This window comes from Colobus angolensis, unplaced genomic scaffold (assembly GCF_000951035.1).
Source record: "Colobus angolensis palliatus isolate OR3802 unplaced genomic scaffold, Cang.pa_1.0 Scaffold153, whole genome shotgun sequence".
Lineage (NCBI taxonomy): Eukaryota > Metazoa > Chordata > Mammalia > Primates > Cercopithecidae > Colobus > Colobus angolensis.
Genome location: NW_012114633.1, coordinates 3,583,875 through 3,609,022, shown reverse-complemented (window position 1 = coordinate 3,609,022; position 25,148 = coordinate 3,583,875). Strand labels below are relative to the sequence as shown.

The 25,148-nt window shown below is 36.9% G+C and overlaps 1 protein-coding gene across 5 annotated transcripts in view; it reads left to right on the top strand.

Moving 5' to 3' along the window:
• The window catches only part of PMS1 (PMS1 postmeiotic segregation increased 1 (S. cerevisiae)), an 89,686-nt gene that overhangs the window by 51,760 nt on the left and 12,778 nt on the right, over nt 1–25,148 (top strand). For 4 of the 5 annotated variants that reach the window (XM_011936467.1, XM_011936466.1, XM_011936465.1 and 1 more), the window contains 4 exons: nt 5,470–5,586; nt 14,207–14,329; nt 15,535–15,678; nt 15,832–16,721. In XM_011936467.1, coding sequence (XP_011791857.1) covers nt 5,470–5,586; nt 14,207–14,329; nt 15,535–15,678; nt 15,832–16,721 — 1,274 coding nt within the window. The remainder of the gene's footprint in view (nt 1–5,469; nt 5,587–14,206; nt 14,330–15,534; nt 15,679–15,831; nt 16,722–25,148) is intronic. The other variant, XM_011936464.1, reaches the window with a different exon arrangement.

The window sequence follows — 25,148 nt, the reverse complement described above, 5'->3', positions numbered from 1 at the left end:
AAAAAAAAAAAAAAAAAATCCAAACAGGAGTTTAGTACATCTGTGCCTACAATTTGCAAGAATTTTGGTTGCAGTCTAAGCCAGTAATGTATCCTCTTTATTTAGAAGGAGTTGACTTTGCTCAAGCAGTTTTAGCATTGTACTGTTCACTTAATTATGCATCATCTGTGTGCAGCCTACATTTCTCTTTATCACAAATTGCCTTTACAAACAATTGAGGTTTAATAATTAAATATTGAATATTCTCATCTAACTTCATTTTCTTCAAGTAGCATATGTCAATGAGGTAGGAATTAGGGGCAAGATATATTTGGCTAACTTCAAACCTAAGATGGTGTGCATGTAATAATATATTTTTGATTGAGGTGTTTTTGCACTGTCATCATACTGACTAGAGTCAGATTCTTAGTTGGCACATCCAGGTGCTCCAACTTTGTGTGACCTAGATAGAAAACATATGGAGGTTTGTGTGTATTTTTAGCACATGTTAAGCTTTCGGCCTAAGGGCAAGATTTACAAAAACCTTCAGGAAGTGAAAAGAAAATCTCTGTTTTTGAAAATAACATAGAATTGATGAAACACTAGAGAAACCAAACTGAAAACTGTATTCTGGATTCCCAATATTCCCAGTTTTTTTCATCACATTTTATAGTTTAGTTTTTTAATGATGGATCCTGTTTTGAAAATGAATCTTAGTTGCCCAGTGAGAAGATTTTATTTGTTGGCAGACCACTATCATTTATTACTAGCCCAAGTGTAACTAGTTTAGAAAATGCTCTTAAATTAGCCCCTTGATCTGATGCAATAATTGCCTAGTGTGAAATAATGCTCCCAGACTCCTAGTGTGTTTACTTTAAAGTAAAATCACATTGCATGGTTCTCATGTTTCACAGCTTTTTCTAGGACCTATTTCCTGAAGTGATCTTTCTGCGGTTCTGTATACTAACTATTCAGCAGGTCAGGCAGTGAAATAGCATCCTTGCATTAATCAGCAGCTAAGATTTATATCTGTATCTAAGGCATCACTCTAATATAAACTAAAATAAACAAGATGATGTTTACATTAGTAATACTACAGGCTTTTTAGCTATATTCAGTGCAGGAATTTTAAAACATTGGTTTTTTGAAATATTTCCTTGAATGCTTTATTTTAAAAATGTCAATATCAGAGAGTTAGCATTCCTTTAAAGAGGTACACTTTTTGTGAATAAGATTTTTTTTTTTTTCATTTTTGGGAGGGGTCTCGCTCTGTCACCCAAGCTGGAGTGCAGGGTGAGCCACTCCCACCTCAGCCTCCTGAGTAGCTGGGACTACAGGTGTGTGCCACCATGCCCAGCTAATTTTTAATTTTTTTTTTTATAGAAACAGGGTGACACTATGTTGCCCAGGCTGGTGTTGAACTCCGGACCTCAAGTGATCCTCCCACCTTGGCCTTGTGAATAAGTTTTTATGGTTCAGCGATTCTTTGTCATAAGGAACTTCTGATGTGGAAAGTATGAAGCAGAGGACATTTCATTTCCTATAATTGCAGATTATTCAGAACCCTATCTACTTCCTTTTATTTTGAACATTGTTCCTTAAATTATTAGCTGTTGGCTGGCTTAAAACTAGAGCCATAATAGCAGAAGCCAGTAGTTTGCCTTTCTAGAGTGTGTGTGCATGCAAAGATTACAGTCTGGCAGTTCTTCAAAAAACATGGAGCTACCATGTGACCCAGCAGTTCCACTCAAGTCTATACTCAAGACAAATGAAAACATTATGCCAACACAAAAACATGAACGTGCATGTTTATGGCAGCATCAGTTATAAAAGCCAAAAAGTAGAAACAACTCAAACGCCCATCAACTCATGAAAGGATAATTCAAATGTATTATCTACAATGGAATATTATTCAGCCATTTAAAAGGAGTGAAGTACTGAAATAAATAAACTTGAAAAGGTTTTGCTAAGTGAAAGAAGCCAGTCAAAGCCCGTATATTGTATGATTCCATTTATATGAAATATCCTAAGTGGGCAAATTTTATAGAGAGAGAAGCTAGATTAGTGATTGCAAAGGGATAGGAGTCACTGATGATGGATATAGGATTTCTTTTTGGACTGACAAAATTGTTCAAAGATTAAATCATGCTGTTGGTTGCACAGCTCTGTAAATAATCCAAAAACCATTGAATTGTAAATTTAAAGTGGGTGAATTGTAGAGTGTATGAATTATACCTTAAACTGTTATATTAAAAAGAAAGAAAAGGAAAGATTGGTTTGGATTTCCTTAAGTCAAGTAGTAGACAGTGTAATTTTAACAGGTATGGTGGTATGACACCTAGCAGCATTATTTTTAAAAACAAAGAGCTAGTTTTCAACTCTACTGGGGTTACCTTTTCCTAGGGAAAAAAAAAATGTGTTTATTTGCTCATTCCTTTAACAAGTAAGTATTTCGTGGGCTTTACTAGGTGTCTGGTACTGTTCTTGGTACCAGAGACTCAACAATCAACACTGAACAAGCTGAACTCATCATCTCCTACCACCAATCCTGCTCTTGTGAGTTTCTTATCTTGTTGAGTGTTACTACCACCATTCCAGTTTCCCAGGTCAGAAGTCTGGGAGGCATTCGTGTTTCTTCTCTTTTTATTCCCTCTCCACATAGAGTCAGTCATCAAGCCCATTTTGTATCCTTTAGTCTGTCCCTGTTTTCTGTTTTCCTCCTACCAGAGTGATGGTTCTGTTAACACAGCCCGATAATTCTCAGCTGCGGTGTATTAATACTAGTAAAGTACCAAAGTTTGTAAATGGTTTATTTTAAAAAACAAACAAACAAACAAAAAAACGTAAGGGAATAATCCTGTCAATGTCACTTTCACTGACTTGCATTCCACTGAACTTTTGCAAGAGGAAGAGAAAGCTGTAGCATGATAGCTAGTATACTAGGAATTAATTACACGTAGTCCTCAGGTCACCTATTGGAATATTTTTTGAATGTGAACTTTCAGTTTTGCATGTCATTCGTAAAAGTTGAAGTCTCTGAGTTGGAGGAATATGATCACTTTTTTTTTTTTTTTTTTTTTTTAGACAGCGTCTCTCTCTCTCTCTCTCTGTTGCCCACGTTGGAGTGCAGTAGTACGATCTCAGCTCACTGCAACCTCCGCCTCCTGGGTTCAAGTGATTCTCCTGCCTTAGCCTCCTGAGGAGCTGGGATTATGGGTGCCCGCCACCACGTCTGGCTGATTTTTTTATTTTTAGTAGAGATGGGGTTTCACCATGCTGGCCAGCTGGTCTTGAACTCCAGACCTCAAGTGATCCACTTGCCTCTGAAACCTTTTTTCAGTGAACCAAGCTAATGAAACTGAGTAATACAATTCTGCTATTTTATACCTCCTCCATAATCTTCAAATATTTAAATCATTGTCATTTTGCTTTCAACAAAAGACCTCCTTTCTGCATTTTAGAACAAAGGGGAACTTTCTCAGCCTCCAGCCACTGAGTCTCCAAACCTACTTGCTAGTGTACCCATTCTTCCCCTTCAGTTTCCTGGTCAAATGTGTCCTATTCCTGCCTCCAGTTATTTCCCTGTCTGCTTGCATTTCCCAGCCAGACTTTCTGAAACACTTGTTTCAGAAAAGTTCTTTTTTTCATATCCTTCCCATAGTCAGTATCCAAATTGGTTCCATTTACTTCTCTAGAACTTCTCTCACACTGTTGATTGCCGTTTAGCCAGCCACGTCTGTTCCTACCATACTCGCTCAACATTGGAAACATATGATGACTACTTTCTTCAAAAACATCCTTGTTCTGTGTACCACACTTTGCTGCTGCTCTTTCTGCCTCTGTGACCACTCCTTTTAGGTTCCTCTTCTTCCTCTGCCTGCCCCTTTAACGTTGACATTGATATTTTCTCCCAAGCCCTTTGCATCGTTTCCTCCAGACTTAGGAATTGCTAAGTGAATTCGTTGAATTCTACCTGTACTGATGATGGGATTTGACTGTAATTGGACCTTGTTTAACTGAAGAAATTGCAATATGTCAAATCTGATTATGTACTTCAAAGCCAAACCTTGGTCTAGTCTCTCTGGACCATGATTCTCTTAAAATCTACCCCATGTTGACCTAAAAGGAAGAAGCTGAAGCAGAATTAATATAGAGAGTTTATTTGGACCAGTGTTGAAGACAGCTGCCTCAGACACACTTCCAAATTATCTTGGGGTGTGCTCCATTAGGCTTTTGTTATAAGCAGGTTTTTAAAAGCAAAAAGGGAAACAAGGAGTGAGTTGATAGAGTTGTTTGTCAGGAATGTTGATTAGTAGTTAGCTGTACATCGTTGAGCTATAGGGTATGGTTTATGGTGTCTGGTGTGTGGCATTGTTAGGTCAGTGGCTACTTGTGGCAATAGCAAGCAGTTTTCAATAAATATTTAGCTCAAGGGGGAAATTACTCTCATTTTAATGCCTCTCTGAGCCTGATAATTTAAAAGGGCTCACATTTTTCAGATACGAAGTATTGTGTATATATGTGTGTGTGTGTGTATGTATATATATTCTTATTTTATTTTTTAAGACAGAGTTGCGCTCTGTCACCCAGGCTGGAGTGCAGTGGCGTGATCTCGCCTCACTGCAACCTCTGCCTCCCCAGTTCAAATGATTGTCCTGCCTCAGCCTCCCACGTAGCTGGGATTATAGGGGCATGCCACCACGCCCAGATGCTTTTTTGTATTTTTGGTGGAGACAGGGTTTCACCATATTGGCCAGGCTGGTCTCGAACTCCTGACCTCAAGTGATCCACCCACCTCAGCCTCCCAAAGTGCTGGGATTACAGGTGTGAGTCACTGCAACCAACCTGTTGTTTCTCTCTCATCTCCAACATACTCGCAGTGAAAAAATTCCAACCTCATGATTCAGCTTTTATGTTTATGAGATTCAGTTAACATTTTGCAAATTCTCTATTTAAAAGGTACAAAGGTAATTTTAAATTGTGATTTAATTAAGAATGGTTTTTCCAAAATTTTTATACCTGTTGACTGTTTATACAAATCCTGTAACATAGCTGATCATCCTCAGTAAAATAGTAATACCTTATTTGAAGCAGCAATTTGTTTTTAAATATACACGAAAGTCTATATTTTGAATGTGAGGATTAGAAGTAGAGAGAGAATCAATATTTAATGAAACCGTTTTATGCCAGGCACAGGCGTATGTGCTTGTCTACATATGCAATTTTTATCTTCCAACAACTCTGAGAAATCTTGTAAAGAAGAGAAAACCAAGGTAAAGGGAAGTTAGATTGTACACTGCGACATATGCAGCTTCTAAAATTCAGAACCAGAGTTTCTTTTGTCAGACCTCACAGCTCATGAATCTCTTCTAAGTGATACTGAAATTTTAAGCTGAGTATGTATGCCAAATATAGGAATAAAATACTGACTTCTTGAGTTCAGTAAATCTAAATTGTATTAAAAGTTATCTTTATCATTTCTGTCCCTAGGCAGTTATTTGGCAGAAAACCAGAGTATCAGATCACAAGATGGCTCTCATGTCAGTTCTGGGGACTGCTGTTATGAACAATATGGAATCCTTTCAGTACCACTGTGAAGAATCTCAGGTATACTGCAAAAATGTTCTCTGATAATTCTGTTTTACTTACGAAGCTCTTCACATTTCCCTTTGGGGCAGTTACAGTAGAAAGAGGTTAGTCTTTTAACATTTTAATCAAATATGTGTGTAAGGTAAAAGAGACAATACAGAGCTTATGTTAAACCTCTTTCCCCAGCCCTGCTTCCCTTTTTATCTTGTTTGTTGCTTACAATGATTTTCAAAAAAAATTATGTTCAATTTAGAATCTTTTCTGTTTACTTTCTACTATAAAAGAAAAATAGTTGATTAAGCATGGTGACTCACGCCTGTAATTCCAACACTTTGGAAGTCCAGGGGATCAGATCACCTGAGGTCAGGACTTCAAGACCAGCCTGGCCAACATGGTGAGACCCTGTCTCTAATAAAACTACAAAAATTAGTCCCGTGTGGTGGCACATGCCTGTAATCCCAGCTACTCGGGAGGCTAAGGCAGGATAATCACTTGAACCCAGGAGGCAGAGGTTGCAGTGAGCCGAGATTGTGCCATTGCACTCCAGCCTGGGTGACAGAGTGAGATTCCATCTCAAAAAGAGAACCGTTTTTCTCCTCGTTTCCCATTCCACATATGTACTTAAACTTTTTCTTGATCTATCAGTTTAGACAGTACTTTTTTACTCCCTAGTACTGGATGACGTTCTTAACTCAAACTTTTCTTCTTACTCCTTCCTCTTTGAATCGTATCAGCAATAGTTTTATATTATCAAGTTTAATTATATGTAATACATATTTTTATATATGTGTAATTTTTTTTTTTTTTTTTGAGACAGACTCTCATTCTGTCACCCAGGCTGTAGTGCAGTGGTGGGATCTCAGCCCACTGCAGCCTCCGTCTCCTGGGTTCTAGTGATTCTCATGCCTCAGCCTCCCTAGTAGTTAGAATTACAGGGGTATGCCACCACACCCAGCTAATTTTTGTATTTTTAGTGGAGACAGCGTTTCACTATGTTGCCCAGGCTGGTCTCGATCCCCTGACCTCGGGTGATCTGCCTACCACGACCTCCCAAAGTGCTGGGATTATATGCGTGAGCCACCACACCCAGCCTCGTGTTTTCTTATGTAGCCATTTTTTAAGTGTTCTATCTTTTGTCTAAAGATTGATTCTAAAAGTTGAAAACTTGTATGGACTATAAAACAATCTTCATTAAAAGCCCAGTATTATAGTAGGACTACATTTTACCTCGGTGGGCGGATCACGAGGTTAGGAGATCGAGACCATCCTGGCTAACATGGTGAAACCTTGTCTCTACTAAAAATACAAAAAAATTAGCCAGGCATGGCGACAGGCACCTGTAGTCCCAGTTACTCAGGAGGCTGAGGCAGGAGAATGGCTTGAACCCAGGAAGCGGAGCTTGCAGTGAGCCGAGATGGCACCACAGCACTCCAGCCTGGGCGACAGAGTGAGACTCTGCCCCAAAAAAAAAAGATCCAGTGTTATATCTCTTATGACGTATAAATGATAATATTCCTAGAGCCCTGATTAAATGGAATCTCTGTCCTTGTATTCCCATCAGTTGCTCAAAATTTATCATGTTTTTCTTTGCTTTATAGACTATCTTACATAGTTTTTCGCTTTTTCTGGGATTTTCAAAAGTTTTTTTTAATGAAAAAGTTTTCTTCATCATGTTAGCAATAAAATCCAACTCTTTAGTCATCCTAGCTGTAGCTGGTAATTCATTTCATTACATATTTTTGAACTCATTGTTCTTAGACCCCACTTATTTCTTACTTGGATCATATTTTAGGCCTTCTGCACAACTCTCATCTTCAGATTTCTTTTAATAGGAATGATGGTTGGTTCCATTATTGGTATGTCATGCCTTCCTCTTTCTTGGCACTCATACTCATTTTTCTTTTTTTGTTTTTTTTGTTTTTGTTTTTGTTTTTGAGACGGAGTCTTGCTTTGTCACCTAGGCTGAAGTGCAGTGGTGCAGTCTTGGCATACTGCAACTTCCGCCTCCGTGGTTCAAAGGATTCTCCTGCCTCAGCCTCCTGAGTAGCTGGGACTACAGCCACAACACTCGGCTACATTTTGTATTTTTAATAGAGGTGGGGTCTTACCATGTTGGCCAGGCTGGTCTCAAACTCCTGACCTCAAGTGATCCACTCACTCCGGCCTCCCAAAGTGCTAGGATTACAGGTGTGAGCCACTGGTTCTGGCCCCATACTCATTTTTCTGAGGCATATCTTTTAAGTAACTTCCACAGAAAGAGGGGACACGAGAGGTAATTTTTCATGTCTGTGGCTGGGCGTGGTGGGTCACACCTGTCCCAATACTTTGGGAGGCTGAGGCAGTTGAGGCCATAAGTTCAAGACCAGCCTGGGCAACATAGTAAGACCCTGTCTCTAAAAAAAAAAAATACAGAAATTAGCCCTGGGTGATGACTCACACCTGTAATCCCAGCAGTTTGGGAAGCCAAGGCGGGGGGATCACCTGAGGTCAGGAGTTTGAGACCACCCTGGCCAAAACATGGCAAAACCCCATCTCTACTAAAAATACAAAAATTAGCCAGGTATGGTGGCAGGTGCATGTAATCCCAGCTACTTGGGAGGCTGAGGCAGGAGAATCGCTTGAACCTGGGAGGCAGAGGTTCTAGTGAGCCAAGATCTTGCCACTGCACTCCAGCCTCGGCCAGAAAGAGATCCTGTCTCAAAACAAACACGTTTTAAAAATAACTAAAAATTTTCATGCCTGAGAATGATTTCATCTTGCACTTTCTCTTATTGATAGTCTGGCAGACATAGACTTGTTGATTGAAACTTAATTTTTGAGATATTGAGTATTTTTTTACTGTCCATTTTTGCTAACGGGAAACAATGCATTCCACTTCTTTTTTTGTTTGTTTGTTTTTCTCAAGACAGACTCTTGCTCTGTCACCCAGGCTGGAGTGCAGTGGAGCAATCTTGGCTCACTGCAACCTCTGCCTCCCAGGTTCAAGTGATTGTCCTGCCGCCTCAGTCTCCTGAGTAGCTAGGGTTACAGGTGAGCACCACCACACCCGACTAGTTTTTGTATTTTTAGCAGAGTTTCACCATGTTGATCAGGCTGGTCTTGAACTCCTGACCTCAGAATCCATCCGCCTTGGCCCCCCAAAGTGCCCATTTCTTTTTTTCTAGATGGTACGTTTTCTTCTATTTGAAAGTTGTTAGGATCTGTCCTTTATCCTTACAAGGATATGTCTGTGTGTCTTTTATTATTTGTTTATTGTGCTGAGCGCTTGATGTGGATCTTTTGAATCTGAAGGCTCATTTCTTTCTCAGCCCCAGGTTATATACTTCCATCCATTATCACTTTGATAATTTCTATTTTTTTTATGAAACTCCCTATTGTCATTGAGACCTCCTGTTAATTTTATCAGGTTTCCCATCTTTAATTTTTTCCATGAGTTTTGAGAAATCTGTTTTTTCAACCTTCTGTTGAATGTTTTTTTTATTTTAAAAGTTATGTTTAATTTCCAAGAGTATTTTTTATTGCTTTTTCATACTTACTGTTTTATGGATACAAAACTTGGGTCTCTCTAAAGATAATTATTTTTGTTTTTAAATTATTTGTTCCTTTAATAATTTCTGTTTATTAGGAGGTCAGTTTTGTTTTACCTGTCAGGTCTTTTTCCTCCAGTCCTCTACTTCTCTTGTCTTTCCCCAGGAATAAGAAATCTAATTGGGAACATGGTGTTTGTGGCTGGGCTTATTGACTGTCAGGTTCCACGTTAGTGTTGAGTAATCAAGGTCCTAATTCTGTTCCTGGAGTTGTGCTAAGCAGTTGGCTTCTTTTCTTCTCTTCCATTTTTTTTTTCATAATTTGTTGAAACCTCTTCTGCTACTAGGTCCCTTCCCATTCTCTTTGTAGTATTGAGTTCTTAATTATTGCTTATCAGTTTATTAAAATCTTGGATGGAAGCTTGTACTCAGGTAATTCTTGGGGTTTTCTTTGCCGGGGAACAATTCAGGCCAACCTTTGTGGCCAGCTAGAGTGTTGACCATGATGTGACATGGGTCCTATTTTTCAGAGCTCCCTAAAGAGTTGTTTTCTAGTTTTGACACACTCCAGTGCTACTTCAAACTGGTTACAGTTGCTGACTTGGGATGGCAAGGTTACTGTCTGAATTCTGCTGGATTCCTTGTAGCTTCGTGGTACTTTGTTGCCTACAGTGTAGGCAGCTACTGCCTACAGCTACAGTAATCCAGGCAGCTTATGGCAGGAGATCTAGACTTGATACCTTTACCATCATGCCCTGGATATTCTAGCTATTATAATTTAGTCTGAAGACTAGCAGTGTTGGCATCACCTGGAAGCTTATTGAAAATAAAGAATCCTGGGCTTCATCCCAGATCGACTGAATCAGAATCTGCATTTTAACAAGGTCCCCAGGTGCTCATTCAAGTGTGAAAAGCAATGATCTTGACTTTGGTCAGCTATGATTTCATGAGTGAATGGGACTATCACATGAATCAGTCCTATACTTGGAAATCTTTTCCTCCCATCTGTTTTGAGATGTGTTGCCAGATCTGTGCTTGCCCATTGAATTTTTATTTTCAGTGGGCAAGCACAGATAGAATTGCATAAAGACTCCTAGTAATCCTTCATAGATATGATAATTTTTGCTGCACCTCTGTGTGGTTATTTTTGCATGGTGGATTGAGGGAATTAGGTAAGCATGTGTTAGTGTTCCAGTTCAGTAGGCTGCCAGAATGATAAACTTGAGTGTCTCTCTGATGAGAGTGATCATCTAACCAAGTCCCTCTTCTCTTGTTGCACTGTGTGTCTAAGGTGTTGTATTTATATTGCCACCAGCTACCCATCATCACTCCATTTTTCTGGGCTTGTATGGTTGAAGGATACTGGTCCTATATCACAGTTCCTTTGAGCCCTTTCTCCATCCCTGGCCAAAAGCAATCTTAAGTTGTTTTCCACTGCTAGTTAGTGGTTGTCTTCACTCACCTCACTTCTGTCCCCATTATATACCTTTAAGATGTACAACTTGGCCACCAAGGCCTCTTGACTAGTCTGGAATGACAGTGCCATTGGCCATGGGAATCTTGAATGTGGAGAATCTTTATCTCTTCCCATAATGTGAGAGTACTTTTTTTTTTCTCCTCCATCTACAGGGACCCCACATGGGAAGAACTAATTATTGGTGGTGATCTCAACAGGGCTGCTGCTCTGGTGGCTTTTGTGAGGCATTTCCCATCGTGACTTTGTGGGCTTGATGGAGCTCCTGAAGTTACCTTTTTGACATCTGTCTTCTCTTTGACATTTCTATCTCTGCATTACTTTATGCTAAGTTCTGAATAAATTCATCATTGCCTGATTTTAATTCCCAAAACTATATATTTTGTTTCTAGGATTTACAATTTATTTGTTTTCATATTCTTCTCTTCTAAACTTGATTTATAGCTACCAATTCTAATTTCTTTACCTTTTTTTAAGTGGATGCTACTTTTCTTTTTTTAAAAGCATGTTACATATACTAATAATTTCAAAGTCCTTTTCATATTACTCTATCATTTCTACTTTCTTGAGACAAAATTATCTAATTCTCTGATATTTTATATGCTTTGAAAATTTAATTTCAAAATCATCTTGAATGCAGGGTTATTGTTTTTGTTGCTTTGTTTTTGCTTTCCCCAACTTCCACTTCCTTCCCATAGTTGGGCAGATAGTTCACTTGCCGGTCCCAATTCAACAGCAGGTATCACATTAGTAATTCGTGCCTCATCCTGCCAAGATTTTACAGGCCCCTTTTCTTAGCCAGTTTGGCTTAGCCTTGTTCTTGGTTTGGAGTTGTCTCTGTTCTTTCTTGTGACTCTGGCAAGCAGCTCCAGACAGTGGCCACAGTATTTTTAAACTTTTTTTTTTTTTTTGGAGAAGAGGTGCTATATGAGCCCCCTTTTTTAAATGGAAAGACTGATTTCAGTCCCCTGTCTGGAATGGGGTGTTTTCAGTCCTTATTTCCATACCAGAATTTAATTTCCAGCTGACACATCTTGTTTCTGATCCTAGACCACATAGGAGATTTGACTTTAGCTGTCACTCCCTGTTAAATGTTTTGCAATCATAACATCTTTAACTACTTTTCTGTGGGTGGCCTTTTGAAAATTTGTATTTTTTCTATCACTGTTATATATTTGCAGTTGGAATGGGAGAGAAGGGGGTTTCACATGAACTTGTTTCACTGTCCTGACCAAAAGTACTTAAATTACTACTGTAAAAATGTAACTTCATGGTGTTGTGGAGATTTACTGAAAGAGGAGAAGGATTAGTGTTAGGAGACCAGCCAGGGTTACATTAGTATAATTAGGATTAAGAAGAGGAAATGGGTTTGACAGACTGGGTAGCTGGCACAGCCCCTTATCACGGTAAAGGAGTATAGGAGGAGCTAGCAAGACAGAAGTAGGATGAAATATTTTACCAAGTTTTGAATGTGGTGACATTGAGAATATTTTTGTGACAGCCAGTTGAAGATGGTAAGCACTGGGGAGTGAAAGAAATAGAAGTTATATACATTTGTGTCTTGGCATCACTGGTGTATGGGTAGTTGTTGAGTAGATGTGAATGAAATTAGGAAGAGTAACTAGAGAGCAGGAAAAAGGGGCCTGATAATGGAATTTGGGTACCATCATTATTTATACAAGGTAAGGAAAAGGGGAGAAACCAGCAAACCAGAATGAAGAGGAGGCATCAGAGAGGAAGCAGAAGGACCAAAAGAAGGTTGAAACAGATTCATTCAGTGAGACCCTTCCCAGATGAGAGAATTGTGAGGGTGTTGGGCTGCAGGGAGTCAAATAAGATAAGGGCTGCGTAGTGTCCCTTGGAGTTGGCTGTTGAAGTAGAAGCCTGCTTATAGGGGATTAGAGATGAAGGGAAGAGAGGGGTGGCCCATAGTTGAGAAGCAATTAAGGAAGAGAGGTAGTTGTATTTTGCCTTCAATTTTTGTTTTGCTTTTTAGGAAATTGAGTAATACATTTGGGTACAGAAGTTTGTAAAGTCTTGCCTGATTTTTAATTTTGTTGCACTGATTTGGTGTCTCAAGTTATTTTTCCATGAACTGGCCTGATTTTCACTTTTTACAGCATTTTATAAGACTTTACTGTTTTATTTTACTTTGCCATGAAACTTAAACATAGTTTGTTCTTAAGATTATCCTAAACCATTTTTAAAGCTCAAAATCTAGAATAGTAATTATTCAGTGGCCAACCACGATGGTGTGAAAGGAAATCAATAGCAATATTACATATTTCTTCTTCATTTTATTCTTTATTCTTATCCTTTCAGGGCAGACTTTTTTTAAAGTCACAAACCCAATAAGTCTTTCAGAGGCTTAAACAGGCTCTCCCTGATGCCCAGCAGGTGCTTTAAGAAGGGTCTCATGTTACCTGGTAAATTATACAACCATTTTTAAATGCTGTAAAGTTTTGCAGTTAATTAAGTAGTATCATTTTATAATGGATTATACAGATTAATTTATTTTTTTCAAATTGGCACAATTTGGCATTGTGACAATAATGCACTTAGTGTTCTAAAACTGGTAATGCATCTCCTTAAACACTTATTTCCAAGGACAGGGATAGTCATAGACATAGGTGGCAGCTTACAGGCTATGTTAATAAGGAGCCCCACGGTTCCTGCTTAACTAAAAATAGTACTGCCAGTGACTTGCTTGTTTTTCTCAACCTAAAGTGTTCCTTGACAGATTAATAACACATCTAGTTCTAGTTTTTGCTGATAAGAGATTTTAAGCCTATATTTTAAATAATTTAACAAAAATCACATAGCTAGTGGTAGAACTGGGATTCAAACCTTGTCAATCTGGCTCTCTCTTATATTCTTAACAGTATAGTATGTTGTCTTTAGCTGTGTTCGTTAACTAAAGATAAAAGTGGGAGCATATTCTCTGCTTCCTATCCCTTCAATATCTTTCTCTTCTCTCTGGTATTCTTTTCTAGTATCCTTTTCTCTTTCCTCTTTATACATTTCTAAAGTAGAGAAAGATAGCATATAAATAACCAGTAAAATTTTTATAGAAAGAGTTTTCTAAACAAAAATGAAGCTAAAGTACAACAGTGCAATCAGTATTTAGCTCTGAGGAAGTTAATACAGAGTAAAAATTTTTTTTTTTTTAACTCAGAAATGAAAACCCAGTAAGATTGGCTTTATATAGCATATTCAGAATGAAGATAGAAACAGCAACTTCTTTATAGGAAAAGATGGTTAAAGAGAAAAGGACAACAGCCAGAGAAAAGTCACAATGTGAGGAAAGAAACTTTTAAAAGACAGAAAAAGGTTGAGTAGAGAGTGACTGCTGTACGTCCCATGACAGTTAAATATCTGAAAGTATAACCATTCTTGAAGATTTTATAAATGCCAATTTTTCCTTAGAATTGCAAAAAAGGCAGACAGCACCAGTGTAGCATGCTTTACTATTTTATTTAAAGTTAATACTTGAGACGTGGTTATCAGGAAGTATATGGCTTTTTAGACCTTAAGATGAAAATCTGTTTTTTAATTTTTTTTATACCTTTCAAAGTGTATATAGCTAGACCCATGGAACTACATTGTTGACATTGCATATTCTATAATTATTATACAGATTTATCTCAGTGGATTTCTTCCAAAGTGTGATGCAGCCCACTCTTTCACTAGTCTTTCAACACCAGAAAGAAGTTTCATCTTCATAAACAGTCGACCAGTACATCAAAAAGATATCTTAAAGGTAATATGCTTTAGAAAAAAAAAATTATTTGAATTGGAAATTTGTCACATTGTAACAAGGACTACTTCCAAGAATTTGCTCTAAAACAAAGAAAAAGAAATACAATATCATTTATTAAGCATTATGCATGATAAAAAGACATATGATGTCTCTCTTATTCTTCACGGCAATTCTGGACTGCATTATCATCCCCATTTATAGTGAGGAAACAAATGTTCAATGTTTCTCTTAGGCCACATAGCCAGGAAATTAAGAGTTGGAGAGTTAGTAGTTTGTCAATTTTTTTTTTTTTTTTTTCTGAGACAGAGTTTTGCTCTCCAGGCTGGATTGCAATGACATGTGGCGTGATCTTGACTCACTGCAACCTCCGCCTCCTGGGTTTAAGCAATTCTCCTGTCTCAGCCTCCCAAGTAGCTGGTATTACAGGCACCCGCCACCATGCCCAGCTAATTTTTTTGGTAGTCTTAGTAGAGATGGGGTTTCACCATTTGGCCAGGCTGATCTCGAGCTTCTGTACTCAAGTGATCTGCCCGCCACGGCCTCCCAAAGTGCTGGGATTACAAGCCAGAGCCACCACACCAGAGTTTTGATTTGAACCCTAAGCCTTCAGAACTTACATGACATTGTGATTTTTAATTATTAAGCCAGTTTCATTGCATGTTTGTACTTGTTACGAATGTTTGTGCTTCATTTAGGTTCAAGGCCTCCAAAGGAGTATTACTACTTAGATAATGTTTTTCACTTTTTTTGGTTTGTTTGTTTGTTTTTATTTTTTTTTTTTGAGATGCAGACTTGCTCTTTTGCCCATGCTGGAGTACAGTAGCATGATCTCGGCTCATTGCAACCTCTATCTCCCAGGTTCAAGAGATTCTCCTGCCTCATCCTCCCAAGTATCTGGGATTACAGGTTCCTGCCACTATGCCCTGCTAATTTTTCTACTTTTTAGTAGAAATGGGGTTTCACCACATTGACCAGGCTGGTCTTGAACTCCTGACTTCAAGTGATCCCCCTGCCTTGGCTTCCTAAAGTGCTGGGATCACAGGCATGAGCCACTGTGCCCAGCCATGATAATGCTTTTCCTCATAAGCAGTTGCATCTACTCAATTTCTCAGTTGAATTTGCTTGTTTTTATTGTACTTTAAGTTTGGTGATATTTTCTTTATTTACATATTATTTTTTCTTTTATTTATTACACGTATTTCTAGTTAATCCGACATCATTACAATCTGAAATGCCTAAAGGAATCTACTCGTTTGTATCCTATTTTCTTTCTGAAAATCGATGTCCCTACAGCTGATGTTGATGTAAATTTAACACCAGATAAAAGTCAAGTATTATTACAAAATAAGGTAACTTTTCAGATAATTTTTGTTACGCTATTTATAAACATATATTCCTGTTTTCATATTAAAAAGATTTGTTTATATTTTTCTTTTTTATTATTTAAAATCTTGTCTATTTTTTCATAATTTCCCCTAACATTTGTTAATTTGTATTTTTAGGAATCTGTTTTAATTGCTCTTGAAAATCTGATGACGACTTGTTATGGACCATTACCTAGTACAAATTCTTATGAAAATAATGAAACAGATGTTTCCGCAGCTGACATCGTTCTTAGTAAAACAGCAGAAACAGATGTGCTTTTTAATAAAATGGAATCATCTGGAAAGAATTATTCAAATGTTGATACTTCAGTCATTCCGTTCCAAAATGATATGCATAATGATGAATCTGGAAAAAACACTGATGATTGTTTAAATCACCAGATAAGTGCTGGTGACTTTGGTTATGGTCATTGTAGTAGTGAAATTTCTAACACTGATAAAAACACTAAGAATGCATTTCAAGACATTTCAATTAGTAATTTATCATGGAAGAACCCTCAGACGGAATATAGTAAAACTTGTTTTGTAGATTCCATTAAGCACACCCAGTCAGAAAATGACAATAAAGACCATATAGCTGAGATTGGGGAAAATGAGGAAGAAGCAGGTCTTGAAAACTCTTTGGAAATTTCTGCAGATGAGTGGAGCAGGGGAAATATACTTAAAAATTCAGTGGGAGAGAATATTGAACCTGTGAAAATTTTAGTGCCTGAAAAAAGTTTACCATGTAAAGTAAGTAATAATAATCATCCAAGCCCTGAACAAACGAATCTTAATGAAGATCTATGTAACAAAAAATCAAATGTAATAGATAATAAATCTGGAAAAGTTACAGCTTATGATTTACTTAGCAATCGAGTAATCAAGAAACCCATGTCAGCAAGTGCTCTTTTTGTTCAAGATCATCGTGCTCAGTTTCTCATAGAAAATCCTAAGACTAGTTTAGAGGATGCAACACTACAAATTGAAGAACTGTGGAAGACATTGAGTGAAGACGAAAAACTGAAGTAAGTTTCCAGAGCTTGCATGTGACCTGAATGTTCAGCTATTTCCATTCTATATGACTCACTGTTCAAAAAGAATTTTTTTCACTTCTTATTTATGGAAAAGCAGATCGGAAAATACCTTTGGCTTGGATAAAGTACCTTTTTTGGTAACACTTTTTTTTCTGCTAATTTAGGTTTTTTGTTGGAGTGGGGCTTGTTTTGTTTTTTGTTTGTTTGTTTGTTTTAATATAAGCCTTAACTGTTTTCTTATTTACTAAGTTTTTTGCTAAAGGTTTTCCATTCATCTTCTCAATTTCAAACCACCATTATGTTCTTTTGTTTTGTTTTGTTTTATGTTTAATGACTTTTCTGTTGTAGAACTTTTTTAAAAAGCTTTTGCATTGGAACAGTTATAACTGGTGTTTTTAATATCTTAACTAATCCCTTTCTTAAATTGGTCTCCAAAATATGTAGCACAACACAAAAAATATTGTATTATTGGCGATTCAATTTAGTGTTGTTCATTCATACTGTTTCTATTCAGTATAACTTAAGGCTTGCTTCTAAGATGTATTATTTATTATAACTTATAAACTATAGTGGGTATTTTTATTATGTAAATAGGTGATTTGATCTGTCTTTGATTAAAATAGTACTTGCCATGTTTAAATTAGATTATCTGAATAAGTGTTCCAAAATAATATGATGAATGTTTTTAATTGACTAGGACACAATATAAACACAAAATATTACGTTCTGGTGATCTAACCCAGCAGAAAATGAGAGTAAAATTATACCTCCAATCATATACAGGTATCTAAGTATCTCAATATTATGTCAAATGTGTGGGAAAATTTTTAAAGGTAACCCATCATCTGGAGTTTATTTTTGGTGATAAACTCCCTAGATACTTGACCAATTTTTTTCATTCTTTCCTTAGCTTATTCAGCCTTATAAAAACAGTATCAATTTAAAATGATAAAGACCACTGTTAATACCAAAATGAAAAGCCCCCATAAAGCTTTTCTCCTCAGCCTTTTTTTGTCACCTTTTTTTTTTTTAAGTGGGAATGGTTATTGTATTTTGTTATTTTGGAAATATCCACAAAAGTAGACATTTTGAAGTATAAAGCCATTACCCCATTTCACCACCCATCATCTCATGGTCAGTCCTGTTAGTCCTGTTTCATCCATACTTCCATTCACTTTCTTTCCCTTTCTTTATTATTCTGAAGCAAATGATAGGCATATCATCTCGGTATGTATCTCTAAGAGATAAAGATACTCATATTTTAAACATAACCGTAATAAAATTGTCATAACTTTTTAAAGGTATAAATTCCTTAATATAGCAAATACTCAGTGTTCAAATTTATAATTGTTTCATAAATGTCAGATTTTTAAAGATTTGTTTTGAATCATGATGCAAATAAGGTTCACACAATTGTGATTGTCTTTAGTTTTACCTAAATAACACAACTATGCAGTTTAAAGGTGAGGGGACTTAACTTTTAAATACAGTAAGTCCTCAAAAGTTGAATTGCATTGCCCAGGGAAATGAACTGACAATTGTCTGAGAATAGAAAAAAATCATAGTTATTTCAAGTTCTCATGGAAATAGGGACAGTGTACAAGCTTATGATGGAAACTTATCTTGCTGACTTCCTTTGCAGCCTCACAACAGCAGGTATCATTCCAGTTGCCTTTTGGGGAATTGTTTCTCCTTGTGGGCCCCAAGGTGTCAGGTTCCTAGGATTATGATTAATAGGCCTCATCTAAAAATCCATTTACCATCAATTACCAGAATATTCCAGGTAATATTCTGGAATCAAGCTTACTTTCTCTCACATTGCCATAAAGTAGACAAAAGAGGCATTGATGGTTAAGACCTCTGAAGCTTCACCTGGGTTCTAACCACAGTTCTTTGTTAGCTTTTTATTAAAAAGTGTGGACAGTCTCTCAAGGATTGTTGTGAGGATTAAATAATATATTGTGTGTTATGATACAGGATAATTACTAACACATAGTAAATGATTGCTCACAATGTCAATATGATCAATTTTTAATCTATGAAAGGGAATTTTTCTATTGAGAATAACATATTTTATTTGCTGAGTCAAGATTAAATTGAATTTGGAGGCCAGAAATAGAAACCAATGAAGAAAATATAGGTATCTTGGGATCAGAGTTCTATTGTATGTCACAGAGTGCTGTGTTAGAACCTTTCAGAGCCAGGGTTCTGGGACCATGATCAGTTGAGTCTAGTATCATGATTAGTGAGAAGGTAGAGCAAAAATTTTATAATACCCAAGAATCATATTAGCTACCACTTCTCTCCCTGTCTTTATCTTGGCATTCTTTCCATGATACTAAATTCTCTAACATATATTAAGGGATATGAGAGTAGACTCCTCTTCTGTAGACCTTCAGTCCATTCTTTTCTTCCTTCTTTTTTTCTTCCTTTTTTCCTTTTCCTTTCTTCTCTCTGTCCCTCCTTTCCCTTCCCTTCCTTCAACTAGGAAATATTAAGGGTTTTCTGTGTATAAGGCCTGATGTACTCTAGATAGTCACAAATAAAACATACTTTCCCAACTCATGAATGGTGTAGTCTAGTAAGGAAGATTCAGTTAAACAAGAATGTGATGAGCTTTAAGACATAAGTTTTAAATATAAGGAGTTAGGGAAAAACTTGGCAGTTGGACTTAATATTATCTGTGGGACAGGTAATGCTTCCCTGCATAGAAATTAACCAGAAGGATTTTAGGGAATTGTGTAGATTGGAGGAACAGTATGTGGATTGGAGGAACAGGAGCTAGAAGGAACATGGTGTTATTAAGGAGTTAAGATTCTATGACAGGAAGAGAATATGAGGGAGTATGTGTAAAGAAAGTTGGGGGAAGGTGGGGCTGGATAATGGAAGATCCTCAAAGCTATAACAAAGAGTTTGAATAAGGAGTAGGATCAGGATTGTTCAGTTATTAAAATTCCACTTTGGGAGGCCGAGACGGGTGGATCCCGAGGTCAGGAGATGGAGACCATCCTGGCTAACATGGTGAAACCCCGTCTCCACTAAAAAATACAAAAAATCTAGCTGGGCGAGGTGGCGGGCCCCTGTAGTCCCAGCTACTCAGGAGGCTGAGGCAGGAGAATGGCTTAAACCCGGGAGGGGGAGCTTGCAGTGAGCCGAGATCTGGCCACTGCACTCCACCCTGGGCGACAGAGTAAGACTCTGTCTCAAAAAAAAGAAAAAAAATTCTGATGAGAGCTTGGGACAGATTTTGGAGTCGGGATTACTTCCATTGTTTTAGTTCTTCCTTTCTGGAGTTTTTGTTTGTTTGTTTTTTTCCTTCCTCACCTTTCTTCTAGTGGATTAAAATCCAGGTTTGGGCCATGTGCCCTACCACTGGGGTCTCAGTTGATGTTAGCTTGAGCTTTTCATTTGCATTATTTATGAATATATTGCTATTTAAGAAAAATATTGCAATTAGGGATTATGAAAATGATAAATTTTATAACTAAATGCAGTGTTTAATCACGAGAACATTATTTGAATTGACTTCTGGTCAAATCAGGATGGATATTTTCCATTCAAGTTACTAAATCCTTTCTTGACATTAAGTACAATGGTAGCAGCTGCTTTTACTTAACATTTACTTAATATTCCTTTGGACATAACTTTTTATATTTCCCAAAGATGAGTACCATATGTGAAAATTTGCACATTATAATTAATGACAAATGGTGACCTTTGTTTTCAACTCATTTTACCACCGCACAGGAAAAATCTTTAATTTGAATGTCTAAGAGCTAAAAATACTATTTCTAGGACCTGTTGAAAGTAAACTATTGAAAATCATGTGTTTTATATAGCTATTCCAGAACCTCAGATTCTAAGTAGAAAATAACTTTAAAATTGTGAATATGGCATGGTAAGTAACCAAAGGAGCCATTTTTTAGTGTAGTTTACAATGAAACAAGGTCTTTTTTTAATAATCTTATTCAGATAACATTTCTTCATTCAGCAGACAGGTACCGAGCACAAATTACATGCCATGCTGTGATCTCCTGTCTTTTAAATCTCACTTTTAACAGCACTGTTCTCTCAATAATATTTTTATTTCTTCACATTCCATAGTTTTCCTTGAGATTATTATATATATATAAAATAAAATTCAGTTAGTGTTTTAAGAGCATGAGACTAGAGATAACCTTAATTCTCTAGTTCCAAGTTTAAAACATTCTTAAAAAATAATCTTTTAGCAAAGTTACTTAATTTCCAACCATTACTCGCCCCTTCATTGTGAGATTTTTTGTTTCTTGGTAGAAAATAATGACAGCAAAACATTTATCACCATTTACTCTGTGCTAAATAATATTCTAAGTACTTGGCCCACTTTAACTCATTTTATTTCTCACAACAAAACTGAGTAGATGTAGATTATCCATATGTTACAGTTGAACATAATGAGACACAGAAAGATTAAATAATTTTCATAGGTTTACAGAACTACTAAGTGGCAGAACCAAGCCAGGCTGTCTTCAGAGTCTGTGTACTTAATCACCACACTTTGCTGAACAAATAGCAGTAGTTTCCAATTCTGGGTATGTACTGGAATCACCTGTGGAGCTCTGTAAAAACAGAGCTGCCCAATCTCAACCTAGGCCTAGAGAATTAAAAGCTCTGAGGGTGGGATCCAGGTATCACTTTTTAAGAAAAGGGGTGACATAACCGCTGTGCTAGGTCTTTGGCCCTGGAAGTTTCATTTTTCTCATATTGTTGACAAAAAGATCTAACTTTCTACCCAGTGTAGTTTTTTTTTTATTATTCTTGAGTTCTTAGAATCTATCAAGTATAATTTTTCAAACATCCATTATCTTGTACCATTGAAATTGAGTTAAATTAGATGGTTTGGGTGTGTTTAGTTTATCCAAATGTATCTTTTCATTGATGACTAAAATGAGAATAAAAATATTAACAATTAGCTAATCACATACTTTCTGTTTTGTGGTTATTGTAGTGACTATAATTTCACTAGCAGTTACTAAATGAAGTATTATATACATAAATTTTCTTTTGTGTTATTCGGGAATTGTTTATTCTATGTTGATGTTAAAGCAGATTTATAAGGAACTCTTCAGATCTGGAATTAATCCATTTCTTTATTCATCCTCTCTTAGAAATTCTGATTGCTTGTGGCTCAACGCTTTCTTAAAATTTTTTTTTTTTTAACTAGGTAAAATTTACCTAATGTGAATTGCAGAGATGTTAACGGTGTAATCTGATGTATTTTCATACATGTCTACACACACATAAACATCACCCCAGACAAAATAGAGAACATCTCCATCATCCCAGAATGGTTCCTCATGCCACCTCTCAGCCAGTGTAGTTCTTCTTCTTTTTTTTTTTTTTTAATCAAAGAGTAATATTCAGTTGTATAAATATACCAAAATATGTTTATTCAGTCTCCAGTTGATGGACATTTGGGTTGTTTCCAGTTTGGGGCTATTACGAGTAAAATTGTGTTGTTTACTTTCCGAATATTTGGGGCTTTTCCGGATATTTTATTTCTAATTTAAGTGTTTCATGGATAGAGAAAATGCTAAGTTAGATTTCAATCTTTTGAAAAGTAATGAGAATTAAGGCCCAGTGTATGTTCTCTCTCAACAAATGTTCCATGTTCACTTAAAAAGAATCAGGATTCTCCAGTTGCTAGATGGTAGTGTTCCAAAATGTCAGTTAAGTATTAAGTAGTTGATAATATTGCTAAAATCTTCTATAGCTTTGAGGATTTTTTTTTTTTTTGAGGAGGGTCTCTAGTTCTGTCAGTTACTGAGGGAGGAGTATATACTGTTGCCTGCCACTCTGGCTTCTTATGCTTACTATTTGCATGGTGTATCTTTTTTTCCAGTCTTTTAGGCTACCCCATCTTTATATTTAAAATGTAACGCTTGTAGACAAAGTTGGGTGTTACTTTTTCAATTCAGTTTGATAATCTATGCCTTTGAATTGCAATATTTAGTCCATGTAATATAATAATTGATATGGTTGGGTTTAGGTCTGCCATTTTCCTGTTTGTTTTCTGTTTGTCCTATCTCCATTTTGTTCTTTTGTTCCTCCTTTTTGGGGGGGGGAGAGGAGCCCTTTAGGGTTAAAAGAATATATTTCAGTATCTAATTTTAATTTCTTTATTGAATTTCCATTAGTTTTTGCTTTTGTGATTACATTATGCATCCTTATCATAATCTACTTGGAGTTAATAAAATGTAAAAACCCTGTAAGTATAATTTCACTTATATTTGGTGTCACTCTCCTTAATTGTGCACACGTACTGGCAACTAATTCTTATCTTAATCTGAAAACGTCTATTTCATCTTCATTTTTGAAGGACTTTTTTTTAATGATATAGCTGGATTCTGGGTTCTTTTGCCACTTAAAAAATTTCACTGTTGACCAGGCGCAGTGGCTCATGCCTATAATCCCAGCACTTTGGGAGGCGGAGGCAGGTGGATCACCTGAAGTCAGAAGTTTGAGACCAGCCTGGCCAACATGGTGAAACCCCCTCTCTACTAAAAATACAAAATTAGCTGGGGGTGGTTGTGCACGCCTCTAATCCCAGCTACTCTGGAGGCTGAGGCAGGAGAATCGCTTAGAACCTGGGAGGCAGAGGTTGCAGTGAGCTGAAGTCGTGCCACTGCACTCTAGCCTAGAGGACAGAGGGAGACTCTGTCTCAAAAAAAAAAAAAAAAAGATTTCATTGTCATCTGCCTCTGCATTGCTCTTTATGATATCCATTATTTTTGCTGTTTCCTCTTTGTACTGTTTTTTTCCTATTTTCAGGATTTTATCTTAACCTTTGGTTTTCAGTGGTTGAATGTAATATACCTACCTGTGAATTTCTTTGCATTTATTCTCTTGGGAGGTTTGCTGACCTTCTTGCATCTGTAAATTGTATTTCTCCAAGTTTGCTGATTACCAACCCTAATTTCTTCACATTTTATTTTCTTTCCCAGTTTTCCATTGTTTATCTGGGACTCCCAAGACATACATATTAGATTGTTTGTTTTGCCTTAGGTCACTGCAATGCTTTTCCGGTTGTCTTCACTTTTCTGTGAAAACAACACATTTTATCATTTCTATTGATCTGTCTTCAGCTTTACTGACTCTTTCTTTTGCCATCTTTTTATCTGCCGTTAAGCCTACCCAGTGAATATTTAATTTCTGTTACTGTATTTTTTAGGTCTAGAATTTCCATTGTATTTTTTTGTATAATTTACACTAATCTGTTGAGATTCCCCCTTCTATTCTCTCATGATAATCTTTTAATACCTTAAACCTTTATTAAATCTGTTTTTAAGTGGTTTTTTTGGTAATATTGACATCTGGGTCATCTTGAGGTTGGCTTCTACTGACCACTTTTTCTTTTGACCATGACTCACATTTTCTTGTTTTATTTGTTCGAGTGGTAACTTTTGATTGTATGGCAGGCATTGTGGGTGGTATGCTTAAAATTCTAGATTCTGTTATCCTCTTCTGAAAAGTGCTGATTTTTGTTCTACCAGGTATTTAAATTACTAACAGATCACCTTGAGCTTATGGAGGTTTTGTTTTATACTTTGTTAAGGAGAAGCTGTTTCAATTTTGTTCTTGGTCCCAGGGCAACTTCCTTAGTTTAGGACATAGGTTTTTTATCCTAAGATGTGGCCCTCTTCCAGTTTTAATTGAAAGCCCAAAGTGTTTACCAGGCCATGAAACTGTGGAATTCAGATTCCAAACGTTTCCCCTGCAATGGGCAGCAGCTGAAATCTCTGTTCAGCTCATTTAGCCTTCTAATGGTTGTTTTTCTTTGGGTTCCCACACATGGAATTTTCTGGGATTTCCTTTCTCAATTTTCAATTGTTCTGGAAGCAGATAGCTCTGTGTCCTGGTGACTCAGGCTAATAAGAGTACAACTTTCTGATTGACTTCTGACCACCCTAGTCCCCCTTAACACTGAGGACTGCCCTCTGGTTAGAAGTCCTATAAATGGGGGACTCTTGTCTCTTTTTTCACTCCCCAAGGAGTGAATCCATTCTAATTTCTTCCTGCTTTTGGCTGTTCTTCAGTGCCTACTTTAAATAATTGAGAGTTTTTTGTTTGTTTGTGTACTTGTTTGTTGTTGTTTTCTTTTTTCTTTTTTCTTTTTTTTTTTTTTTGAGACAGTCTCGCTCTGTCACCCAGGTTGGAGTGCAGTGGCGCGATCTCAGTTCATTGCAACTTCTGCCTCCTGTGTTCAAACAATTCCCATGCCTCAGCCTTCCAAGTAGCTGGGACTACAGGTGCACACCAACATGCCTGGCTAACATTTGTGTTTTTAGTAGAGACAACGTTTCGCCATTTTGGCCAGGCTAGTCTTAAACTCCTGACGTCAGGTGATCTGCCCGCCTTGGCCTCCCAAAGTGCTGTGAT